Genomic DNA, 25887 nt, shown 5'->3' on the forward strand with positions numbered 1-25887 from the left:
GGCCATTCTCATTATCTGAGTAATGACTCCCAGGTTCCCTTCCCGGTCTCCCATGCACTCCTAGGTACGTCCAGTAATATTTAGATCTAATGAGATCATCACATTCTTCTGGCCTTGCTTATTGACTCAAGAATGTACAAAATGAAGTGTCGCAGGTTCAATTCCCAGTCAGGACACATGCCTGGGTTGCAGGCCACAGCCCCCAGCAACCGCACACTGATGTTTCTCTCTCTCTCTCTCTCTCTCTCTTTCTCCCTTCCTTCCCTCTCTAAAAAAATAAATAAATAAAATCTTAAAAAAAAAAGAATGTACAAAATGAGACCTTTGCCAATCCTCCTGGAAAAGAGATTTGTACTTTTCCACTAACTATGAGTTTCAGAAGATGTAAGGAATGCAACTTGACCACTCTGGCTACCACATGAAACCAATACTATGATAATAGAGCAAAGAGGCAGAGAAATTAAGGTATCGGTGATGTTGTTGAGAGTGTAAATTAAGCCATGACTCAACAGAACGTACTTTGGAATGTGATTCAGTTAAGATGCACTTCTCTAGCTTTATCTTTTCCAAAGAGTCATAACTGATCATAAAAATTTTAGTATTCATCCTTACTTAGACCATACTGTTTATTTTTACTTAAATGGGCTCCAACAGTAAAAAAAAAAAAAAAAAAAAAAAGCAAGCAGCCAGCAGTGGATAGTTCTCAATAGTGGGCATAAACATACCATGGTTAGTTTGGACTTCAGATGTCCTAATTCTGAGATAACTGAATTTTGAACGTCCCCCACGTTCCCCAGTTGATTAAACTCCAATAATCTACAGTAGTAATTTTCTAGTTGATATAGCCTTTCTTATCTGAATGCCCTATGTCATTTCCCCTTTTCTCTGTTAGTGTTCTCCATACCTGCCAAGGAAACTACTCCTATTTGAAATTTTGCCACAGGGTCTTCTTCTGAGGGAACCCCAACTGAGACCAAGACTGTGGGGGACATGTAATGTCAGTACCATATCCTGGGATTTGTACATTGGGGCCCTTTGTAACTCAAGTTGCTGTATATGCACCTCTACTTCCCTGCCTCTCTGCTCTGGTTCTTAGAGATCAGCATATGGCATCCAAGGGCTACTTCAGAGAAATCCAAGTGCCTGGGAAAGAGTTAACTTTGTATGTAGGAAGGTGAGAGAAAACGGAGGCAAGAAAGCATGTCTGGTGGCCATAAAAACTATCCAGGAGAGGGAAAATAAATGTTTCGTCCCCTCAGCCTCTTAGGTTTTTGACCTGTGGGCTCTTGTCACAGCTGGTTCCCTTCAAGTGGTGAGAGAGATCAGATCAGAAAACAGAGAACTTAAAGGTGCTTCATAATTTTGACTAAGTCAGAGTCATTATTTTATAACATTGGAAATGTCATAAAACAAATAGTGCACATAAATAGATATCCTACCAGACAACTACCTTTCTCAATTGCTTTTTTTGTTCTAAGTCCTGGAATTTAAAAACTGCCCTGTAGACACAACTGTAAGGATCTTTGCAAATCACATATCTAAAAAGGGCTTTATACACAGATATAAAAAGAACTTTTCTGCAATGTGACAATAAAGGCAAATGATCCAATTTTAAAAATGGGCAAAGGACTTGAAAAGCATTTCTCCAAAGAAGATATACAAATGTTTAACAAACATAAAAAGATACTCAATATTGTTACTCCTTTTGCAATGTGCAAGCCCTGAGTCAAGTGAAAACACTGCAGCCTTCAAGTTGGGTCTTCCCGGGATCTGCCACATGGGTCACGCAATGACAATTGTCTGAGAACCAGTCTTTGAGGGGGATCCAACCCTACTCTGCCTCCCTCTAATGGCTGCCAGGCTTTTAATTTTCACTCTAATTTTAGGTTATTGTATGTTTTAAAGATGTTCAGATAAAACTTATCTAGTTACTGATTCTTTTTTATTTTTTAATTACAATTTCTATTCAATATTATTCTACATTAGTTTCAGGTGTTCCAAAATCACATACCTCGCAAAATGGTCCCCCCCTCCAATGCTTCAAGTACTCACGGGCAACATCCCCAGTTATCACAGTGTTACTGACTGTATTTCCTGGGCTGTACTTCACAGCCTGGTGACTACATGGGCTATTGTGGCTTAAAGTTACTCTGGAGCTAGAAGATTAGATAGGAATAAAGTAAGTTATAACACCCCCAAACTTGCTGCTTTTAATGAGATTCAACCATTTTTCTTGATGAAACTCTTGGATTTCTGTGAACTTTTGGTTCATTTCTAAAGTTCTGAAAAAGCTAATTCTGACCATGTTTGTCAGTTTTCTTACTGCTTTTTGCAAAGGAGGGATTTTTTTAGAAATTGCCCACTTTACCAGCTTCGATGACAATTTTCCCCAAGTGTTACTGCAAGTGGAATGGTAGTATAATATGAACACCAGGAGACTCTTTGGGACAGGATGTGTGCATAGTTCTACATGACTTTACACATGTTCTTACATGTGTAAAGTCATGTAGTCACTACTGAAATTAAGATACAGAACTATTACATCACCGTGGAGATTTTTCTTGTGCTACCTTTTTATAATCACATCCACCCCTAACCCCCCACCTTCCATGATTCCTAGACCCTGCTATCCATTTATCTGTCCTGGCATCAACACCATCTGTCAGAAGAGGTCTCCATTTACCAGGAACTGTGCTTCCATGATATCCCTGCTACACTCAATTTCTGGCAGGGAGCAGCTGACAAGCCTCTTTAAAAAAAATAATAATAGATTTTAGAGCACAGCACAGCAACTGGGCAGCCATCTTTCATGCTCCCTGGAGTCAGAGAGCTGACAGGCTCATTGCTACAGCTGCCAAAATCGGTAAGAACAAGTGTAATGTCTGTTTCTGCCATTGTTTCATCCCCAGCACTTGGCACATAGTAGTGATAATACTTTACTGTGCACCAAACACTGTTCCAAGTACTTTCTGTGTAGTGAATCACTTAATTCTTACTATAATCTTATGAAAAAGGTAACATTATTATCTCTATTTTACAGATAAAGAAATGAAGATTAAAAAGGCTAAGTAATTTGTCCAAGGTCATACAGTTTATAAAGGACAGGCAGGCTGGCTTCTGAATCTTCAGGCATATATAATACTATAGCAGGAACTCAATTAATTCCTGTAAAGACACAAGTGAATGAATGAATAGAAAATAATTATTTTCTCCTCAAATTCATCATTGGAAGAGCATTTCCAATTCAATCTTAATTCCTGGTGAGAATAGGAAAATAAAGAGAAAAATAATTAAAGTAGGCCTAAAGGGACCCTACCTCCCAATTGTCACAAGCTTCAGCTGTGTCCAAACTCCATCCCAGATGATTTGAGAGAAACTCTTCTTCACATTCAGTTTAAAAGTTTATAGAAAACTTGAAGCTTTCAAATCTAAAATTTGGCAAAGATACTCTAAACTGGAGTAAAATATTATTACTTTTTACTCCACGATAGTAATTTTTACTTAGGTCAACAAGGGCTAGCAGAACGTTTATAGGAGATTTTATCAAAGTATATTGGCAAGAAGTCTGAAATACCTCTGTGTAGCAAAAGATTACATAGAATTATAAAGCCCAAGTGTTAGGTTATGTGCTTATGTGCTAGGTTAAGTCCCCAAAAATATTGTGGAAGACATAACTTTGCCCTTTGTCCTTCTGTGACCTCTCCCATAACTAGAGCTACGCAGGTTTTATAGCCAGGCAAGTGTCTTTCCTTAGGATTCTCATCTCTTCTAGAAGATATCTGCCCCAGCCCGGCTCATGCAAATACTAAAACAATACCTCAGCAGTGATAAAACTTCCTAGATCAGCTGTAATCCCTATCTTCCTGTGTGAAAGAAAGAAAAATACAAACCATTACTTTGCACCTATATACCGTTTAACCTATTCTGGAATTTGCATTAGCAGCAGGGAACTGTGAGGCAGGGCTTGGGCTACATTCATTTGGCCATCAATAGAACTCTTTTTTTCTTGAATTTCACTTTGCAATTATTACATCATCAGCCATCGCAGGGTGTTAGACAAAAACTTCTGAAACTCCTTGTTTTCCATTGAAAATATAGTTGACAATGCTGTTCATATGACCACGGACTGTCCTCCTCATAACATACCGAAGAAAACATGTATCTGAGGCCCAGGGGCCAATCTGAACTGAGCTTTTCCTAAGCAAGCAGATTTTTGCTTTTTTTATTCTTTTTTCTTAATAGATTATCAGACTCCTGTGTCTTTGTGTATGTCTTTTTTTTTTTTTTTTTTTTTAGCTGGTAGGAAAGTCAGGGGCAAATTTGTTGCCAAACTCTAATGAAACTAGAGACCACAGAGCCTGCACTCTGCATATTAATTGCACTTTTGGATTCATCTTTTCTCCAAAAATACTTTCTTTTTTTTATTTCTTCTCAACTTTTAAAATCTTATCATGTGTATTTATTCCTTCCTGAAAAGGACAAGGTAATACATTTTTATAATCAAAGAGTTTAATCTGTTATCCCTGGCATTGTGTAGGTCCAGAGTGTAGCATCAAAAAAGTAAGTAGACTAAGCTGGCTAAATAAAATTGAAAACACAAGAATATATCTCTAATGTATTCAGCTGAAACAATATTTATTATTTATCACTTCAGCCAAGCATCAGGGGAAAAACTGAGGTTTCATGAAGCCTCAGTAGTCTTTAATTTGGGAGTCATTTAAAAAATACAAAATTACAAATACAGAGTTAGAAAGTGAATGATAAAATAAACCAAAAGCAAATTATAATTTTTTAAAGTGACAAAAATAATAAAAAATTACAAAGTCCAGAGAAAATAGCACATTTTAAGTAACCATTTGTCTTGACTCTATAATTCCTTTCTTACATTTTGACTACATGGTCCTTGGATATTTTTGAGTGTAGTTTTGTAACATTTCCTACAGAAAAAATGAGATAAACTCACTGCTTCCTCAAAATTGATAAAATATTTTAAATTGTTGTTATTTTATAATTTTTTACAACTTGTTATTAATATCACTATGCAAAATTTTAGGATTTCTATGAAAAATGGAGAATTGTATTTTGATTCCCCTTCGTATATGAGCTATGTGATGTCATTGCATTTTCTGGTGCAGAAACTAACTTTGAAACCTCTTTGAACTGATGTCACTCATGTACCAATCTGTTAGCATAACCATAACTTTAAAAAACTGAAAAAAAGTATGACAATGTGAGCATGTTTCTCGTGTTCCTTTTTTGGTCTTGTAAGGTCCAGGGAAAATGAGGGATCCTAGTTCTTAAACTTTATTATCTTCAGCATGAATTTCTTCTGCAAGCAATTGTCAAGGCATTTAACGATTAGTTCAACATTATAGCAGCTCATAATTGCCAGTAAAAATGAGAACTAATAGAGCCCACATCTTCCTGGAAAGAGAAAAGGATTGACGGTTTGTATCGGTCTTTGAATCCACTTAATAAATACTTAAAAGCACCCATTCTTCAGTATACTAGAAATCTGTCATCATAAAGACAGACTCGATACATTAAAATTTAATTAGGGATATTAATTAATTAATTAACTAATTAATTAAAATAAATAAGCAATAACCATAATACACAATTAAACTAACAACTACAAATTGTAATCAGTGCTCTGAAGGAAACAAACAAGGTGCTATGAGAAAAAAACCTAGAGATTGGAGACCCAGTCTAGGTACAGAGACCAGTAAAACATGTAAGCTCAGACCTTCAAGATGAAAAAGAACTAGACACAAGAAAAATGACAGAAAAAGGGGGTGGGGATCCATTCATGCAAAGACCTTGAGACTTAAAATACCGTAACCTGTTTGGGGCAACTGAGAGAAAAGCATCGTGCTGAATAGAGTGGTTAGGTGGGTGATAGGATGTGACTCGGTGGGGCAGACACCTCCGAATCACTGAGTCACCGCAGTCTTGGAGGCCAGGGCGAGGAGGGTTCCAAGTGCAGTGGGAGCAATTTCACGGTTGTATCTGCAGCTGACATGAGATATTTTCCATTCAGTCTATAAAGCTGAATGTCTTGTGCGCTGCAGGGAAGTGGGGAGGCCAGTTAGGAGGCCGATCCGTCAGTGCGGGAAGCGGGTGATGGTGACTTGCACTCAGTAATAGGTTACAGATGGAGCCCACTGGCATACAATAAATGGTTAACGGCTGGTTAGTAGAAAAGAATGTGAGTCACAGGAGAAAGAGCATTCAAATTTGATGTGGAGAAAGACTGAGGGAGAAACAGATTTTGTTTAACCCTGAAAGCCACCCTCTGAGGTGAATGTTTTTATACCCATTACTTGTATATGAACGTGAATAATAATGATAAAGCTTTAACTTTCTTTGAATCCTTCAATTTAGAAGTGAAAGAATATAACTCAATTTCTTATTGGATTTATTGCCCTAAGAAATGCACACTTTGAATACTTATCTTTCTTCCTTCCATTAAGTTTTTGGATATTTGAAATAGTTGGTGTCAAAGAACCTATGAATTGCACTATCGTTAGAGCTTCCTTGCCTTCAGAATTTCCACTAGAGGGCGCTACTGCAATGCGTTTTATTTTCTCTTTACTGTGTTCAATTTTTGATAACTACGGTAAAGTCAGTACCTACTTGTCACCCACAGATTTAACCTTAATAAAATTTACTCACTGAGTAATATTTTAGAAAATTGTGTGCTCCTTTTGCACAGGAGCCTAGTGTCTTGATCAAAATCTTTTGAAAGGAGAAAAAGTAGAAAACAAAGGAAAATGTAAAGAACAAAGGGGAAATAACTCTTACTATTTACATAATTGGAAACAAATTATCTAAAACTGCAGTGGAAGAAGAATCTGAAAATATTTTAGTAAGTAAGGCATACAAGATTTTTTAAAATTTCATAAAACTATTGTTATTATCTTAAGGTGTATAAAAATCACATTGTTGTCATATTCACTGTGCTCTTTATTTTTTATTTTAAGTGACTATCTAATAAATACTCAAATACAATTAAAGGGTACTTTTTAAAATGGTCCCCAAATCCGTTTTTCACATAAAGGCACACATTATGGAAGATAAAATATTTTTTTACCGCAGCGAGTTTTCAAAGCACTTGAGGGTATCTCCAATGTAATACACAACACAAAATAAGCATAAACATAAAAACAATAATAATAGCAACCAGTTGGGTGCCAGTCGACCTAATTACTTTACACAGACGTAGAATCTTACGTAGAATCTTACGTAGAATCTCACTTCTGTTAGATATGAAGTGTAGGTTTCAAATGCATGCAGTTCAGAGCAACCCTGGGCGTCCCTTCCCTTTGTCATATGCTGAATCATGAAATGCCGCATAAGGACAGTAGCAGCAGCGTAGCAGCGGTCCGTGGAAAGGCATGAGTGATAAAGGCATCGCTCAAAGTGGAGTCCTCCCTAAGGCACCAGCAGAGGAGCGCCCTTCCAGTGAAGCATGTGTTTCTAATTTGGGCACAGGGATCTGATGCATGAGGTGTTGTGAGTTCTGAAAGGCCCTTGCGTTTCATTTGTTGCCTCCTGATACCAGATAAAGTGGTGAATACCACCTTTTGAATTGGCTCTGTTCCATCCTAACAGATGGCTATTAGCTTGGCCTGCTGGGAAATCAACCTTTTGTTGTCCATCTGAAAATAAGCAGGTCAGTTCACCACATCCTGAAATTACAGTTGGAGACAGAGCCCAGGAGGCTCCAAAAACAGAATGTCAAAATACACTCAGGGGAAGAAAACTTCCTTAACCACAAAAGATGTGTATTTGATAGATTTTAACATTTTTGTATTCGGAGCTCATAAAAGATATTATTATTTGGGGGCGTAAAAGCCTGGGATATGTCAGTAGTTAGCTCTGACTGTGAATTCTGGCTACATATTGAAATAATTTCGGAAAATGTTAATAGTCTCGGATACTCAGGCCACACTTCATACTAATTAATTCAGTATTTCTGGGATTGAAACCCAGGCATTAGCCCAAGCAATTCCAATGTGCAGCCAATTCTGAAAAGCATTGGTTGTAGAATGGTGTTTCCCAAACCTTTGCAAAAATCACTCCGAGTTCTTATTAAAATATAGATTGTGATCCAGTAGGTGTTTGATGTAGCCTGAAATTCTCAGAAAACGGTAATATTGCTGTTAACACTCCATTCTGTATAACGAGAGTCCCAGGCAATGTGGGTTGGCTTTCCTTTCTATGACGGGTACAGAGCTCCTAAAATGTTGCATTCTAAGTATTTGGTATGTATTCTGAAGACTAGTCTCTCAGCAGTTACATAGTCTGCGAGTATTTTTCTCCTTTCTCTGGGGTTATCTTTCCACTTTCTTGATAATGTATTTTGAAATTCAAAACTTTTGAGTTGATGGCATCAACATTATCTAATTTTCCTTTGTAACTTGTGCTTTTTAATGTCATACCTAAGAAGTCACTGCCAAAGGTAAAGTCACAAAGACTTGCTCTGACATTTCTTCTAAAGGTTTTAGTTTTAGCTCATATTTCATTCTGTGATTGTGTGATTTTTATATATGAAATTAATCTAGTCTACTTTTATTCCTTTGCATGTGTCTATCTAGTTCAAGCATAATTCTTGAATAGATTACTCTCTCCCAATCAAATTGTCTTGACACTTTTGTTGAAAATCAGTTGTCTATTAAAATAAAGATTGATTTTTAGACTAATATGTCTAACCTACACCAGTCCCAGAGTGTCTTCATTACTGTAGCTTTGTGGTATGTTTAGATAATTGGAAGTTTGAGTTCCCCAGTTTGTTTTTTTTTTCTCAAAATAGTCTTGGCTTTTCTGGGTCCCTTGCATTTCCATGTGAATTTTGAAATTGACTTCTCAGTTTTCGCACCCACACACACACCGGCTGGAATGTGGACAGAGATGGCACTGAAACTATAGATCAGCCTGGAGAGTGTTGCCATCTTAACATTAATTCTCCGGATCCATGAATGTGAGACTTAGTTCCATTTACTTAGGATTCTGAAAATGTCTTTCAACAGTGTTTGTGATTTAATGGTACAAGTTTAAAGATATAGGAAGGTAATTCTTTTGTTAAATTTATTCCTAAATGTTGTATAATTGCTGATAGTATTGTTAATGGAATTGTTCTCTTAATTTTGTTTTCAGTCATTTATTGCCAATGCATAAATATACAATTTATTTTTCAGATAAGTTTTAATTGTTTCTCAGTGTATTTCTTAGGGTTATATACATATGTGTATATATGTACATATATGTGTATATATATAATTAAATTATCTACACATACAGTTTTACTTTCCAATCTAATGCAAATATAATCTAAAGACTATATATAATCTAAAAGAAACACCATATTTCTTTTTCTTGACTAATTTTTTTCTTGCTAGAACCTCCAGGAAAGTGGGAAATAGAAACAATGGTGGATACCTCTTCTTATTCCTGATCTTAGGGTAAAAGCTTTACTCTTTCACCATTAAGTATGTGTTAGCTGTGAGTTTCTTATAGAAACCTTTTCTAAGGTTAAGTAATTTCTCTTTTATTCCTAGTTTGTTGAGTGTTTTTTTATCATGAAAACCCTGTAGACTGTATCAAGTTATCTGTATGTGCATGTCTGTGGAAGTGGTCACATGACTTTTGTCTTTTATTCTATGAACACGGCGTACTGTGTGGGCTGACATTCATAAGTTACAGCAATCTCTTTTTTGGGGAAAAATCCCACTAGGTCATGGAGTATAATCCTTTTTATGTGTTGCTGGATTTGCTTTGCTATTATTTGGAGATTTGTTGAGGATTTTGCATCTATATTTACAATAGAGTTTGGTCTTTAGTTTTATTTTCTTGAGTGGTCCTTGTTTTTAGTATCAGGTAACACTAGGCCATTACAATTAGTTGAGAAGTAATCTATATTCTTATATTTTGAGAAGGTGTTAGGCATTAGGGTTAATTCTTCTTTATATAAGGAGTGCTTCTCCTTGTGTATAAGTGTATCTGCAGGAAACACTAGGTGCACACAGAAAACTGCACCCAGCTGAAGCCAGCCCCATAGGGGAACACAACACACTGGTAGATATGCATCCCGCCCCAACACCACAGACCTCTACCAGCTAAACCTGTCTCCATGTGCTACGAGCCTCGCCCATCCACATCGCCATTGCAAATTCCCATTGGATTTCAGATGACCCTCCTTCCAACACTTCAAAATTGACAACTCCTTCAATGGCCAGTTCCACAAGCAAACTTCAGGTCTCTGTCAAATGTCACCTTATTGTAGTATTTATGTATGTTAACCATTCAATATATACAACTGTGCTTCCTTTTTATTAGGCTTCAATTTTTAGGTGACCTAAGTTTTTGAGTGTTGTCCCTAAGCCCATTTTACAGTAAGCTGTAGCTTTAATTGTGCATTTTGCATAATGTGGTGATTTTTAGATATATGGGATGTTTTGCTATAGCAAAACTATTTGTTTCTAAAAGAATTTCAAGTTATTTAAAAAGTATTGTCTTGCTTCAAACTTAAAATCAGAAATGCCTACCAGGTCATAGTTTGCCTTATTTTTTTTTTACATATTCTTTTTTATTTTAATTGTTGTTCAAGTACAGTTTTCTGTCTTTTACTCCCATCCCAGCCCACACCCCCCAGCCCTCCCCACCTCCCTCCCATTTCCACTCCCCCCTAGTTTTTGTCCATGTGTCCTTTATACTTGTTCCTGTAAACCCTTCCCATTCTCCCCTGAAATTCCCTCCCCTCTCCCCTCTGGTCACTGTCAGCCTGTCCTCTCTTTCAGTATCTTTGGTTATATTTTGCTTGTTTGTTTGTTTTGTTTTTAGGTTCCTGTTAAAAGCGAGATCATATGGTATTTGTCTTTCACCTCCTGGCTTATTTCGCTTAGCATAATGCTTTAATTTTAAAACCCAAGAGGGTTTTTAAATTCTGCTCCCTTTTATTTATTATTACTAAGAAAATAATATATATCTTAAAGGCAAAAAGGTTTTGAAGACAAAATATCCATATAATATTATTTTTTATTTAGTTCTACTTAGTGTTTTCAAACCTAATTATGCTTAAGAATTATTGTACCAGTTTATGAAATAAAAACTATATATGAATAAATAAAGGTGTTTTTAAGTCAGTTTGGCCTATTTATCATTTTTTTTTATTTTACAGTGATTAGAAATGTATCCATCTAGCATTCTGCTGACTAGCTATTTAAAGTTTTAAAAACTATTAAAACTTTAGCTCTTTTGAAAACTGGATGAAAGTTATGGATCAACTCACCAGAACAAACATATGTATTTTCTCATACACAAAAATTCTGAATATAAACTTAGAAGATTAAGAGAATCCCCCAAACCCAGTTAGAACAAATCTTGCTATTGTGGAGTTTAACATGATTTCCCTTGGAAGTGTGAGCTATTTTATATTCATTAAATTCTAAACCTTCAGCATCGACATTTGTAAGAAAGAAAAAGTAAGTATACAGTAATAATGACATCAATCATGTGTATAGCCCTCTTCTACATTAACTCTTACACATACAGCTCTTCTTGACTCGTGTCAATGAGCAAACTTATCACCATTGACCAATATTATATTCTGTGTGTTCCCAGAATGAATCCCTTTCTATTTTATACATGACTTTCCACTAGGTATTTAGTTCAAGGTTTTTTAAAATGTTATAATGACTATAAATTTAGTGGTATGTATCTTCCTTTATATAAGCATGATAAACCAGGTGAAAGTTTGTTCCATACTTTATTGATGGGCCTTTGCCAGAAAGGAACATATTACTTAAAGTGTTACACAGTAGACTGTATTTCTTACCTTACACAATGCATTTACAAGCACTTTTTATATAATGCCCTCTGTGGTTCAAATTCATTGGTTAGAGCAGAAACTACTTGTGGGTAGAAAGGGCAGAACCTATTAGTTGCCAATTCAAGAGCATTCTCTCTTTCATACTTGCTCACCAGACTCCTTTCTTCAGATATGAGGAAGCAAGCTGCTCAGCATAAGTAGGGCTGTCTGCCAGGACCTTGGATCTAAAGCATGATCTGTCATAGCAATTCATAGTAAATTCATTACCCTACCTTTTAAATAGGAAAACAAGAAGAGTGGTTGATGGTATCACTCTGAAACTCGGTCTGTCACCCTATCGTTTCAATGCCCCCCTTTTCCTAAATCCTGAGTGATTTTTCACAACCTGGTTCAGTTGTTGTGCCCATTTGCTTTATCTAGATTTTACATTACTAGGAAAATATGAGATCTATGCTCCTGTAGTTTATTGTTGTTTATTTGCTTGTTCATAGATCATCTTGAGTCTAGAGCAAATCCAAGGATTCTATTTTTGTTCCTGTTACTGCTGTTGTTGGAGTCATTTTTCACTGCTTTGCTTTGCAGTATGAGAAATCCTGGGGTGGGGAGAGATTATTTTATGGAAATACTGATATACACAGACAGGATTTGTCATGTCAAGAAGGATCTTAAAAATCACCTATGCAAACCCATCATTTTACAGATGGAGAAACTTAACCAGAAGACAGAAAATGTAATTAACCTTTCTCGAGCATCAATTCTATACCCATGTGCTCAGCATATATTGTTAGATTATTATTAAGTGTAATCCCTGAGACTGGCATTGCTAATACCAATACATAGGTGAGGAAACTAATTCTGAAAATGATTAGATAACTCACTCAGGTGCCATAACTGGTGCTTTGTGTTATTCACCTAAATATTCTTGGCTCCCTGCCGTGGCCAGTGTGTCTGATCACGCTTCAGTGTGAGCGCCCCCGTGTGTTCGGTGGAGGAGGCCACAGGAGGGTGGCCTGTTGCAGAGAGGTGTGGGCGGGTGGGAGCCAGAAGCTGAAAGAACAGGGGTGGAAAGCGGCCTCTATGGAAACAAAGTGTTTTTGAAGGACTGTTGTCCACCGTGTGAGAAATTGCGATTTATAATCTTTCTTAGGGTTCAGAAGCCAACTTACCCCGAATATATGGTGACAAGCCTTTGTCCTCTGATCATATTTTCAACATGGAATTTAAAAAACTGATGGTCATTGAGCTGTTTTCGAATCCCTATCATTTCAGGGTTGATCTGCAACAACTACTGTGCTGGCGCTTTGCAGAACATGACCTCTCTGAAACCTCAAAGCAGCACTGGGTTAGGTATTATTCTTGCTGTAGTAATTATCATTACCACTGTCCAAATGGGTAACAAAAGGCTCAGTAGATTAAGCAACTTTCCCAGGGTCACACCACAGAACTGACAAAACCAAGATGAAGCCCCTGTTCTGATTCGAACACCTACCCAATGGCTGCCCCTCACTGGGAAAGAAAGCCCGTCATCTACCACAGTCTGATTCATGATTCTCTGAAACTTCAAAAATTGAAAAAAAAAAGTGTGTGCCTTTCTTTTTTCCTTCTTTTTTCTTTCTCTCCTTCTTCCTTTCTGCATGCCTCTAAGAGGCAGAAATATCTGACACAATGAGTGCAGAGTCATCAGTTGAGAATCTCCCACTTCTGTCACTTCTCTAACATGTGTTTTAATAATCCTCTTGAGATGAAGTTCTGGCCACAATCAAAGTCATTTAAGTCAAGAGATTAATGGAAAACAGCAAGGCTAGTAAAAGGCTTTAAATGTATTTCATCACACTTAAAGGTAACATATAGTAGAAGAAGTTATGGCTGTTTCTTTAAAAAGTCATTTAAAAGTTACTTATTTCTATAAAAAGTCAAAATGTGAAATAAATCAGCTCATTTTTCCACCAAATATTAGATCAGACTGAAATTTTCCAAGGTGTCTTATCTCTGGGTTTGCGCTTACAGATTTTATTGTTTGGAAATAAGTCCCCAAAAAACAGGCCAGTGAATACTTGGGGCCAAATTCCTCCCTCCCCTCCGCTCCTGACCCACGCCTCCAGCTTCTCTGTTCTTATTGAGATTGTTGTTCCTCCTGCTCTCAATCCACAGAGCTGATTCTGTTTCTACTTTTGAGACTGGAAATGCTCTTCAAATAAGTACGGTCCAATGCTAACTGGAAAAGGCAATGGTAGACAGCTACTTAAACACAGTGTTGCCAGTGCTGTTCACTGCCTAAATATGTGGGGTTTTTAATAAAGAAAAGAAAATGAGTTGGCCTAATAGTCACTGTAATAAAGTGGCAATGGGTAGTAAGATTACTGATCTTACATACATTGATTTATATATAAAATGTTTTGGGCGCCTAAGGACAACAAGCTCTCATTTTATGAATGAGTTTATTAAAACCCTCATGCCTTGGGCAAGTTCGCAGTTTCTGTCATTGAATGTAAATATCTCTAAAATAAAAGATGACAGAACGTCGAAATGAGATGCCAGTGCTGGCGCTGACCTTAGATTAATTGACCTTCCCTTTAATGCAACATATTGAAGTCACTGACACTGAAATCATGCCTCTGGTTGACCAGCCTGAAAGGGAGAGAAAGTGTGAAGATGCTGTCCCAGCAGAGTCCTGCCCTTCGTTCACACAGACTGAGCTCCTCCTCGAGCCGGGGATGGTTTTACCATGAGGCTTGAAGGTTTCACTACTGTTAAAGGTTAGAGGAAGGACAGGGGTCAGTCGTTCTTGCTAGTCTTGTGTTACGTGACAGAAAATCATCACCTAGGTGAGAAGTTGTAGATGCTTCTATTACATCTCACTGCAGTGAGTAATTATTGATGAATGATAGCAAAGGCACTGATTTGGCAAGTACTCCTATTTCCAAAATGAATAAGGCCCTAACAATTTTTAGAAGTTTTCATAATTTACATATAAACAAAGGAATCGGGTTTCACTATGAAAAAATAGTATTAGCTTCCAAGGCACATAAATGTGGCTTTGCTCTGAGCCCTCAAGTGTCAGGAACTGGAAGCTGGAACACATGTAAAAGTCACCTAGAATTCCTCATGCTCTGCATGAACCCTCTCTATGGCTACTATAATTCACAACTGTTCAAAATTTATTCGAGGAGCTCTAGAGATAGGAAGCCACAACCAAGGCAGCTCATTCCATATTGGAAAACTCATAAAATTATATTGGTTCGCATACTTAGTTGATGTACTTTAGGAGTTACTCGATGAGATTAGTTCCTGTAAATTAAAGTCAGCAATCACTGCTTATGTACTATCTTCTGACTGAGTATCTCCTGTTACTTCAATTATTCCACATGCAGATTCCTTTTCACCTCTGAGTATTTAAGTATTTCCTTTTCTTGCCTTTAGATATGCTTGGGCATTCCCCTTTACCTGGCTGACATCTATCAAGAACATGTTGAATTTCACTTTACAAAGGGGATATTTTTTAGTAGTGAGTATTTCCATCAGTACCAAGAACAACCAGTGGGTGTCACTGTTCCAACACAGACAGATACTGGTTTGCGGTCCTACAGTGATCAACAACAGCCCTGCAGAAACCATAAATCTCATCATCATGAAGAGCACAGGCAGTGGGCTGGATGAATTAAGGGTCCTTTTATTCCACCCACACAAGCTACTGCACATTTGGACAGATTTATGATGCCTTTTTTCCTCCTCGCTATTCTACTTCAGTTTTGTGAGAAGAAAATTTATTTTCCTTTTCCTTCAAAATAAAAGACTGGTCGTTTTCCCCAAAATGCTGCTACCACTCAATTATTTTTATGATCATAAACAATTGTCTCATGTCTACTGATAAATACTATTTCTGACTTTATTTCAATCATTTATTAAATTGATTATATGTATTAGGGAAAAATAATAATTCTGAGTATACCTTTACACCAAGATTTCTGCTAGTCACTCCATGTCTATTATTTCTTTTAATACCACCACATTGCAAGAAAGGGGTCATTGCACATGCCACTGGGTAGCTGTGAAAAAGACTGAGACATAAATAACTTGACTCAGAGTGATGAAGTGAGTAACACATCCGACATTACAAGTCAAGACTGCCTGACACCAGTCCCCTATTTTTTCCACTAAACCCTCCTGCCCTCAGACTATACATGCAAAACCAGGAAACTCAGAAACTAATATCTCAATCCTTGAACATGTTGGCATTTTAATGGCCTCTGTTGATGTCACCTCTGTCTTCCCTGCCAGAATTCTGAAACAACTGAGAAATAGAGCACTAGAGACTGACAGATGGATATCAAAAAGTCAGATATATAATTTACGAAAGCTAGGAGATGGGGTCTTTGATGTTTGACCAAATGAGATGCCCCAATTTCCTCTCCTTCTGACCCTGAGACCTATCCATCAAGTAACTGACATGGCTAAGAAACCTCAGGCAACTCCCATAAGTTTCAGATACCAGATTTGGTGGCAGGAGAGAGAGAGAGCAACAGAATAAAATGTAGAACAGGGGAGAAACTGCTGAAACCAAGCATTACTAGCTTCTTTTTCTCCCAAACAAACTTGAAAATCACATAACCCAAATAACTGAAAATTTCCCCAAGGGAACGGAGGTCAGAAGTGTACTCTACCAAAGTCTCCACACATGGCAACAGGGGGGATGGAAAAATGGTTCCTTGAGAGAGATGCTTTTATATCTGCCATGCCAAGCAAATTATTTTAGGCTTTGTAGCTTGTCATATAATAACTTCAGGGATTTACTCTGAGTGAAATGGGAGTTCACTGAGTGAGGAGTTTCAAGCAAAGGAGTTCCATTAGCTAGATTTCATTTTAAATTCATCTGCCTATGTCCATTTACACTTAAACCCAAACCTAACCTTCAGCTGAGATGGGGAAATTATGGCTGAATATGGTCTGAGAGCAAATATCAGAAAGTTCATTTATGAATGTTGATTTTGAACATGATTCTTTCAGATCAAATGGAATGTGAAGAAAGATCTGTGATCTATGCCTGGAATCAAGGAGAGATATCTGGCCTGGAAATGTGCATTTAGGAGGTGTACACATATAGGTCATATTTAAAACCGTGAGACAGGATGAGATCACCAAGAGCAGGGAATAAAGATAAAGATGAGAAGGGTACAGAGCTTGGTCCATGGGCCTATCCAGAGTTAACAGGTGAGAGGAATGCACAGAGGTGCCTGAGAGGGAGCATGTGGCGGGGCTGGAAAAGAGCCAAGACAATGTGAAGCCCAGGAAGCCCTGTGAGAAAAGTGCATCAAGGAGGAAGGCACAAGAAATTATGCCAAAAATGCCCCTAATATATCAATAAGCTGGAAGCTAAGAATTGATCATTGACTATGACAACGAAGAAGCTGTTGGGAACTTTGGTAATCTTAGTGGAGTTAAGGGACAAAAAACATTGAAGAAGATTAAAGAAGTGGAATTAGAAATAGCAACTATTGATTTGACTTTTTAGGAATTTTGGAGCCAACGAGAACACTTAAATTGAGAAGAAGCCACCAGGAGAATTAGAGTCGAGAGAGGTTGCTTTTAAATTTTATTTCTGTGTTTTCAGAAATTGGAACAGCATGCTTGTATGTTGATGGGATTTACCAACTAGAGGGGGGAGCAGAGACTGGATTTGATCCTATAAAGACAGAGCACAGGGGAATTACTGAGCTGATATCCTGAGGTAGCTGAGAGGGATGGTAAATACTGCGTAACTAGAGGAGATGGGCTTAGTTGGAAGTGCAGTTAGTTTATCTGATTATCAAGTATGAAGTCAGAATATGAGTCCAGATGCTGGTGGGTGGGTGGAAGCTGTGGAAGTTTTCTTCAGATTGCTTTCAACTTCTCAGTGAAATCGGAAGCAAAATCATCAGCTAAGACTGAGGATTGGAGAGGAGGTGCTAGAAGGCAGTGTGAAGTGATAGAATAAAATATGAAATAGTCTTGTAGGAGAATGGGGAAATACAAGATAACCAGGGAAATCTATTTTGACTATTTGACAATGTTAAGCACCCACTTGAAGTTATTGTTATGAACTTGAAGCAGATCAGTTCCCATTTTGGCATGTTTTACCCTCAGTTTGGTTTAACTACCTGGGATAATGCGTGGACTAGATGTGATGAACACACATACACTTCATATTTAAAAAGGCATTTTTGGATCTCCTCTATTCAAAAGCATTTTTAATAAAACTTATGATCATGTTACAGCTCTACCAGAGATGTTTTTAATTTAATCTTTATTATATTTTCCATTACCACTTACCCCTTATACTCCCTCTCCCTGCAATCATCACACTGTTGTCTATGTCCATGAGTTCTTTTTTTATTTTTACTCAATCCCGCCAACCCCAACCCACCCCCCACAGCTGTCATCCTGCTCTCTATCTATGAGTCTGTCCTCACTTTCCTTGTTAGTTCAGTTTGCTCATTAGATTCCACATATGAGTGAAATTTCATGGTATGTGCCTATCTCTGACTGGCTTATTTCACTTAGCTTAATGTTCTCCAGGTCCATCCATACTGTTGCAAAAGGTAACATTTTCTTTTTGTAACCGAGTAGTATTCCATTGTGTAAATGTCCCATAGTTGATATGTTTAAAAATAAGGATTCAAAGGTTTGATACCATGTCTCTGAGGCAATTACTAACATTTTGCTTTCTTTTGGCTTTTTCATCATGTAACATTGATTCTGATTTTAAGAACAAACGAAAATATGAACAAAAAACAGCATAGTGAACTAACATATCCAAGTAGATAAAAATTTCATTTAATATTTTTAACAATCAATCCCATCCCCCTCATTACTTATAGGACAACTACAGCCCAAAGGACTGACTGGTCTATGGGACACAAGATTCTGTACAGTTCTACACACAGAATTTTCTGCTTAAACTTTATCTTATTTGTTCTCTTTAGAGCCAGATCACAGATCAGATTCTGCCTTATGTTTTCATAGGACCAGGGGGTATTACGCGTTCGGATTTTGGCAGTCATAAAGGAACAAACAGCTAGGAGCTTTCATTATAGATATATTTCTGCAGAACAGGTGTGTAGAAATTTTGTGCTAATTCCCAGCAGCTGTTCCACCTATCTTGTGTGATATACTCAAGAGCTCAGCTGAAGCAAAAGTAACTTATCCTTGCATAATACCCGTCATACTGTTATTAGGAAAATGGCACTACTGTTGCCTGGTTACCTTTTTATTTTCTTAATTACTTCTTCATGATGTGAAGTTTCATAAGATACACCAACCCAGCAGAAAATGCAGAATTACCGTTCATTACCCTTGTGATTAGCTTTCTAATTTCATTTGGAATTAAAAAAATCTAGATACATGGAGTTTTGTCCTACCTTATTCATAGTCTTGTAGCCTTGGTGAAGTCGCTGAGCATTCTGGGCCTCTGGTTTCTTAACCCAGTAAATTATATTTTATTAGGTTTCTCTGGAGCATTGGAAACATTTCTGTAGGGCTTCTTATTTAAAAGGAATTATTATTTCTAAATGGAGGTGTTACTTAGAAAATTGCCTTTGAAGGTAATCTTGGAGCTGTATCTTAAAAGAGAAAGATATTTTCCATTGACCTGGTGGGTAGGCAAGGCATTCTAGGGACAAAAAACAAAAAATTGACCGAAATTCCAGAGGCAAGAAGGTGGAGGTTCAGGGAATTCTGGTGATTCATCATGGACAGAAAAAAGGACGGGGTGAGCGAAGGGAAACATGCAGCTTTTAAGGCTGGGTGGGCAGGATATCAGAAGAGTGTGTTACTCACCCAGGGAAAATGTAACTGGAAAATCTAACCATTCTAAACTCTTTCAAAGATGACAGCTAAATCAGCTTGCATAACAGCAAACAGAACCTACCCACCTGCTTAGTTTCTAATGCAATTAACTGAAATTTGTGTCCTCCTACATACTTTTTCATAACTAATTTGACCTATACCACAGAGTAGTTTTACAGCAGCTATAGTCAACAACAGAAGTTATTCTTAACAATAATTTTCTACTGTCTTTCTGGTCTACTGAGTTTCTAAGCAATTTTTTCTTGTCCTTTTGTTCTCTCACACAGGCTTGCAAAAATGCTCATCTCATCGTGGGCTTGAGAACAGCGTGTGGGCTGCCAACGGCATGTATAATGAAGGTGTGGTTGAGGATGGGGTTTCAGGCAATCCCGCCACCTTTGCTCTTTAGACTTCAGCGTCTTTGTGGGCTGTGAAAATTTAACACAGATCTGCAGTATCATAGACATATTATTAACAACAACGTCCCTCATCATGAAGTTTGCAAAGCACATTCCCATCTCTAAATTAGCTCTACTCTAAGGTTTCAATGAAATTGCTTTTACTTATAAATGTCTAATACAAGATTTTACCTGCAAAAATCTTTGCACCACTTAGTTTTAAGAAATGTATTTACATTATAAAATAATAATTTGGTAATCTCGTAGTAAGTATTAATAAATTAATCAGTGAAAGATCACTAAGAAAATCATTTAATACACACTTCCCTATACTTTTAAGAGATTTAATATAGATTTTATATGGTAACTGTTTAATTTATATAGATATGAATATACGCACATGCATATATAAAACAGAAAAATGCCTTAAAAACCCACACACTAGATGAAATCAGATAAAATCAAAACATACTTAGCAATCAACTCCTTCCTGAGGCCCGGTCCTCAAGAGAACAAGGCTATTGTTTAACCAGTTGATTGGTTAATTAATTAAAGTGTTAAGGTTAGACAGAGAACACGTCATTCAGAAGATGGGTAGTACAAGCAAGGAAACATAAAAATGGAGAAGCAAACATTGACAATACTTGTTAGTTAACTTTTCGTGGAAGAATTTACTTTGGCCCACAAGATTCCCTGTCCCAACACCACACTGAGATGAGAACATTGAGCCTTCACAGCCCATTGCTACTAACCTTTCACATCATCACCTTGCCTTAGTTATAGGCGTGACAGAATCTATTTTATAGTGTGTATGATACGGAAGTGTGCGTTTTGAGAAATTAATGTACTGGATATATGCTGTGATTGCTAGTTCACAAAGCAATATTATTTTCCCTAACATAGACATAATTTTATTAGCATTTTATTGGTATTATTTTATTCCGGGTTTATTGAGATATTTTTGACATATAACATGTAAGTTTAAGATATACAATCTGATGACTTAATATGGATTAAGCTATATGTATTCAATAAGCTATATCATAAGGTTTTCATTCATGCCTCCATTCCCTCACATACTTCCCTTGTTAGCGGTGATAACTATTCAGATTTACTCTCTTAACAACTTTCAAGTATATAATACAGTTTTGTTTGTTATAGTCACCATACTGTGCTGTAGGTCCCCAGAACTCATTCATCTTTATTTGGAAGTATTACCCTTTGACCAGTATCTCTCCATTTCCTCCACCATCAGACCCTGGTAATAACCATTTTACTCTCTGTTTCTACTGAGCTTGGCTTATTAAGATTCCACATGTAGGTGAGAACATAATTTGTCTCCCTCTAACTCATTTCACTTAGCATAATGCCCTCAAGGTCCAACCATGTTCTCACAAAGGGCAGGATTTTCTTCTTTTTATGATTGAATAATATTTTACTGTATATATGTATATCATACTTTTTTATTCATTCTTCTACTGATGGAGACTTGTGTTTCCGTATGTTGGCTATTGTGAATTATGCTGCATTGAACGTGAGGTTTAGGTATCCCTTTGATAACCTGTTTTTATTTCCTTTAAATATATATCCAAAAGCAGGAATACTGGATCATACGGTAGTTCTATTTTTTTTTAAGTTTTGAAGAATCTCCAGACTGTTTTCAATAGTAGTTGTGCCAATTTACATTCCCACCAACAGGGCACAAGAGTTCCTTTTTTCTCCATAGTCTCTCAAACACTTGTCTCTTGTTTTTTGTTTTGTTTTGTTTTGTTTCTGCATTTTAATAGCCAAACAGGTGTGAGGTAATATCTCATTATGCTCAGTGTGATTTTGATTTCCATTTCCCTGATAACTAGTAATGTTGTGTACCTTTTATGAACCTGTCGGCCACTTGTAAGTCTTTGGGAAAATGTTTATTCTGTTGCTTGCCCATATTTTAATTGTTCATTTTTCTATTGAGTTGTATTAGTTTTTGTATATATTTTTTTATTTTAACCCTTTGTCAGATAGATTGTGTTACAATATTGTCTCCAATTTTGCAGGTTATCTTTGTATTTTACTGATTTCTTTGCTGTGCAGAAGTTTCCTGGTTTGATGAAGTTCCACTTGTTTATTTTTGCTTTTGTTGCTTTCACTTGTGTCAAATTTTTGTGTTATCCCAAAAATCTTTGTCAAGGTCAACATCAAGGAGATTTTCTTTATTTTTTTTTTCTGGTTGTTTTCCATGCTCAAGACTTACGTTTACGTCCTTAATTCAATTTTGAATACTTTTTGTAGGTGGCATAAGATAGGGACCCATTTCACTTTTACACGTGGCAACAGCAGGCCAGCTTTTCTCTGGCATGAATTTTGCTATGATCTTCCTTCTTTACCGTTGAACATTACTTACTATTTTGCCTCTAGATGGCTTTCTTCTATTAAGTTCCTGCAGACCCAAAGAAAGGATTATGGAATTAAAATTAGCAAGGAGAAATGGTAAGTCAATGAAGAATCGCATGAATAAAAACAGGCTCATGGATATTATTAATGACAATAAGAATATTAGGAAGAACTGGTATTTCCTGACTTATTTTATGTGCCAAGTGCTTCATTAAGATTTTTGTGTGGGTTCACTGATTCCTCCCAGCAACTGTATGAGGCCAAGACTACTATTATATACAGGTAAAGTAAATGAAGATTATATATGTGGTATGTGATATCACTTGTCTGTAGTCTCACCACGTCCACGCTCATAAGGGCCTGAACCAGGACTTGAAACCAGGACTGTCTCCTGAAGAGACAGAGCTGTTGACCATTCACAGATATTGGTTTGATTCTAAAAACTAGTAACACACAAAATTTCTACCTACTGTAGAAATCAGAATAGAAGCATTGTAATTATTAGGTGTTATATGAGATAGGCTGTTATAGTGTCCATCCACATTCAAGACCAGGTTCTATGACTCTAAAATTAGTCCTCTTCCCAAAATTCAGGCTATTTGAACATATTGTATGAAACATCATAGACTTATAACTAAGGCTCAGAGAAATAAAATATATTCAAGCATATCCCTTAAGAAGTAACAGAGCATAAATTTTAACTGAGATCTTCTGAGGTGAAGCTGCCTACTTTCCTAGCTCTCTCCCTATTTGGAAACCAAAGACCAAGCATTATATTAAACATAGCAATCACCACACTCAAGGTACAATTTGGTGACACATCAGTTGAAAAAAAAGAGGAAAACCTTAGAATAGGACTAATAGTTGGGGAGACACAAGTAACTGGCATAAGATAATCAGAGAACAACTCATGATTCTATATAATTAAGTGCAGAATCACTAAGTAAGGGTGAAGAAGCTCAGAAGAGACTTTGTATGAACTGGTATGTTCAGGGAAGAGGTCACACGTTAACTAAGCCTCAGAGAACTTGGATGATGAAGAGCAGGTGGAGGACATTCTTAAAAGAAGTAACAGAGAGAAGTATTTTTGGTTATTTTTGTGAGGCAGGTAAAGGAACATATTCGGACCCAAGCTGAGAGAGTGTAGTGGGGAATGGAAAGAAAGCTGGTGTGGATAAATTAGTTTAAGCCAGATTATGAGAATTTTTTAATGTCTAATTTTGTTTTATCCATATGTCTACATAACTTTATAAATGCATAGATGTGTCAATATACTTGCTTTTGAATGTATAATTTTATTTTCCCCCCTTTTGGCTTCCTTTTCTTCCTTTCCTTTTCTATCCAGCCATGTTAAGCCACCTACCCATGTTAACAACCTAGCCTGTAGCTTTCTATATATATTTTCCCTGTTCAAATAACATCATAGGATAAATCATAATTTACCATATTGCTGGGTATGGGTTTTGTTTCCAGAGTTTTGACACCATGATCAATGATGCAATAAAAGCCCTGACATATAGGTCATTATTTATGGCTGTGTTGTCTGTATAGACTTCTAAGAGATGGATTATTGGTTAAAAATAGGCTCTAATGCTTCACAGTTTCAAAGCCATGTAGGAAAGAATGCTTTTCCCATATGCCCTATAAAAAAAGGTACCATGACTCCTTCCTATTTTGGCTAATGTGAAAATCTTAAACTTACTCTGTTACAGGAGTTTTTGGAGAATAATGGTCTAAGATGGGATGTTGAGGGTCAGAGTAAAAGCACTAACCAACCATTATGAAGCCCTAGTGTGGCAGACACTTCAGAGCTTGTTGGGGAATTCGGAGTGAGACCAGGATGGAACGGGGGTGGAGCAGTCTATGGAAAGGCTATTGTACCTGTGTCTGCTAGTAGCATGGCATCTCTAGGGAGGAAAACGCTGGACATGGTACCAGAGAGAACGGGCTAATTAGAATCTGCTTCCCTTCAGCCTACTTAGTCCTGCACAAATTTTTCCTTTATTATGCTTTAACCTGGAACCATACAGGAAGGAAATTCTGAAAAACATAGTTGTAGCTTAGCAAAGTAGATACAAATAGACATGACAAAGCACGTGACTGATGCTTCTATAAGTACATAAAATACAAAGATAATATGTATTTATAAACTTCAGTTGAACGATGTTCACTAAGTTGTAGTAAGTCATATAGATCTTTCATTATTTGTTTACTGTGGTGTACTATATTGTTAAAATTTTTAGAGATTATATATTTTCTTCCATTGCAATTGCAATCTTATTAATTTCTTGATTGTCTAATAGCTCCGCTTTTGTATTCAAAGCTGTATGGTTTGATGCATAAAATATATGACCATTATATCTTACTTTTATATTATCCCTTATCTGTACCTAATGTGCCTCTCTAATATTTATCCTCCTAATGTGAAATTCCATCTTGACTGATATTAATATTGTTAGACTTGCTTACTTTTCAATTTTCATTTACCTGGCATTATTTTGCCCAACACTTTATTATTTTGCCCTAAATATTTTTATTCCTCTTAAAGTATGTATCTTGATTTTAATCAAATATAAATCTGTCTTTTATTAGGATAAATGAGTCTGTTTACATTTGAAATTTCAGCTGATATGCTTGATTTTATTCATCATGTTTTGCTTTGAACTTATTATTTATGTCCGTCGTTGAGCATGCATTTCCCTTTTCCTTATTTTTCCTGGCTTGATCAAGGTGCAATATATTTCATATTTTCTCCTTGGACAAATTACAGTTATTTTCTCATTCATTAAATATTACACTCACTTTTTCTTATCCTCAGGATCAGGTGTTTTAAAACAAATTGTTTTTTCCATTAAAATACATAATTTTATTTGCCTCTTATTAGATCCTCTCCTCGAGAAAAGAATGTTTGAAGATTAGTTTTACTTTCCACTTTTCCTTTCTCATTCTCCCATTCCTCACTATATTCCTGTAACATTTTTCTACCGCTTGATTTGTTGAGAGAATTAATAACTAGTAAAAATTATTTTATAGTGTTTCCTTTCTTTTCAATATTTTCAATAGCTCTATAATAAATATCCCTGGAAAAAAGTATCTTATTATCCACTTGAGTTTAATCAGACAGGTAAATAGATGAATATTGTATACTCTAATATTTATTCTTTTTTATCTTGAGGTCTCTCTCTTGATTCATCTTTTTTTTAGTAGAGTCCCTAAATGTTTAATCAAACAAATTATGTATGCTATATATTCCTCAAATTATTTAAGATCCTTAAGTATCTTTCTATACTTGAGAATAATTATATCTTCTCTGGGTATGTGATTCTGGGATGAAGTCACTATTATCAATCTGATGTCAGTCTTTTCTGTTTTTCTTAGTCAATATTTTACTGACTCCCAAGTGACAAAATCTAATTTGGAGATTGGAAACTATAGTCACTAGAGTTAAGAGGCAAAATT

The 25887-nt window shown here is 36.5% G+C and overlaps 1 protein-coding gene across 5 annotated transcripts in view; it reads left to right on the forward strand.

The window, feature by feature from the left end:
- Positions 1–25887, forward strand: part of ANO3 (anoctamin 3) — a 304038-nt gene that overhangs the window by 70584 nt on the left and 207567 nt on the right. For 4 of the 5 annotated variants that reach the window (XM_036029156.1, XM_036029157.1, XM_036029155.1 and 1 more), the window contains one exon: positions 19939–20010. The exons of the other annotated variant lie outside the window; for it this stretch is intronic. In XM_036029156.1, coding sequence (XP_035885049.1) covers positions 19998–20010 — 13 coding nt within the window. In that variant the 5' untranslated portion in view covers positions 19939–19997. The remainder of the gene's footprint in view (positions 1–19938; positions 20011–25887) is intronic. 5 annotated transcript variants of the gene reach the window in all.

The sequence above is a fragment of the Phyllostomus discolor genome, chromosome 6 (genome assembly GCF_004126475.2).
Source record: "Phyllostomus discolor isolate MPI-MPIP mPhyDis1 chromosome 6, mPhyDis1.pri.v3, whole genome shotgun sequence".
Classification (NCBI taxonomy): Eukaryota; Metazoa; Chordata; class Mammalia; order Chiroptera; family Phyllostomidae; genus Phyllostomus; species Phyllostomus discolor.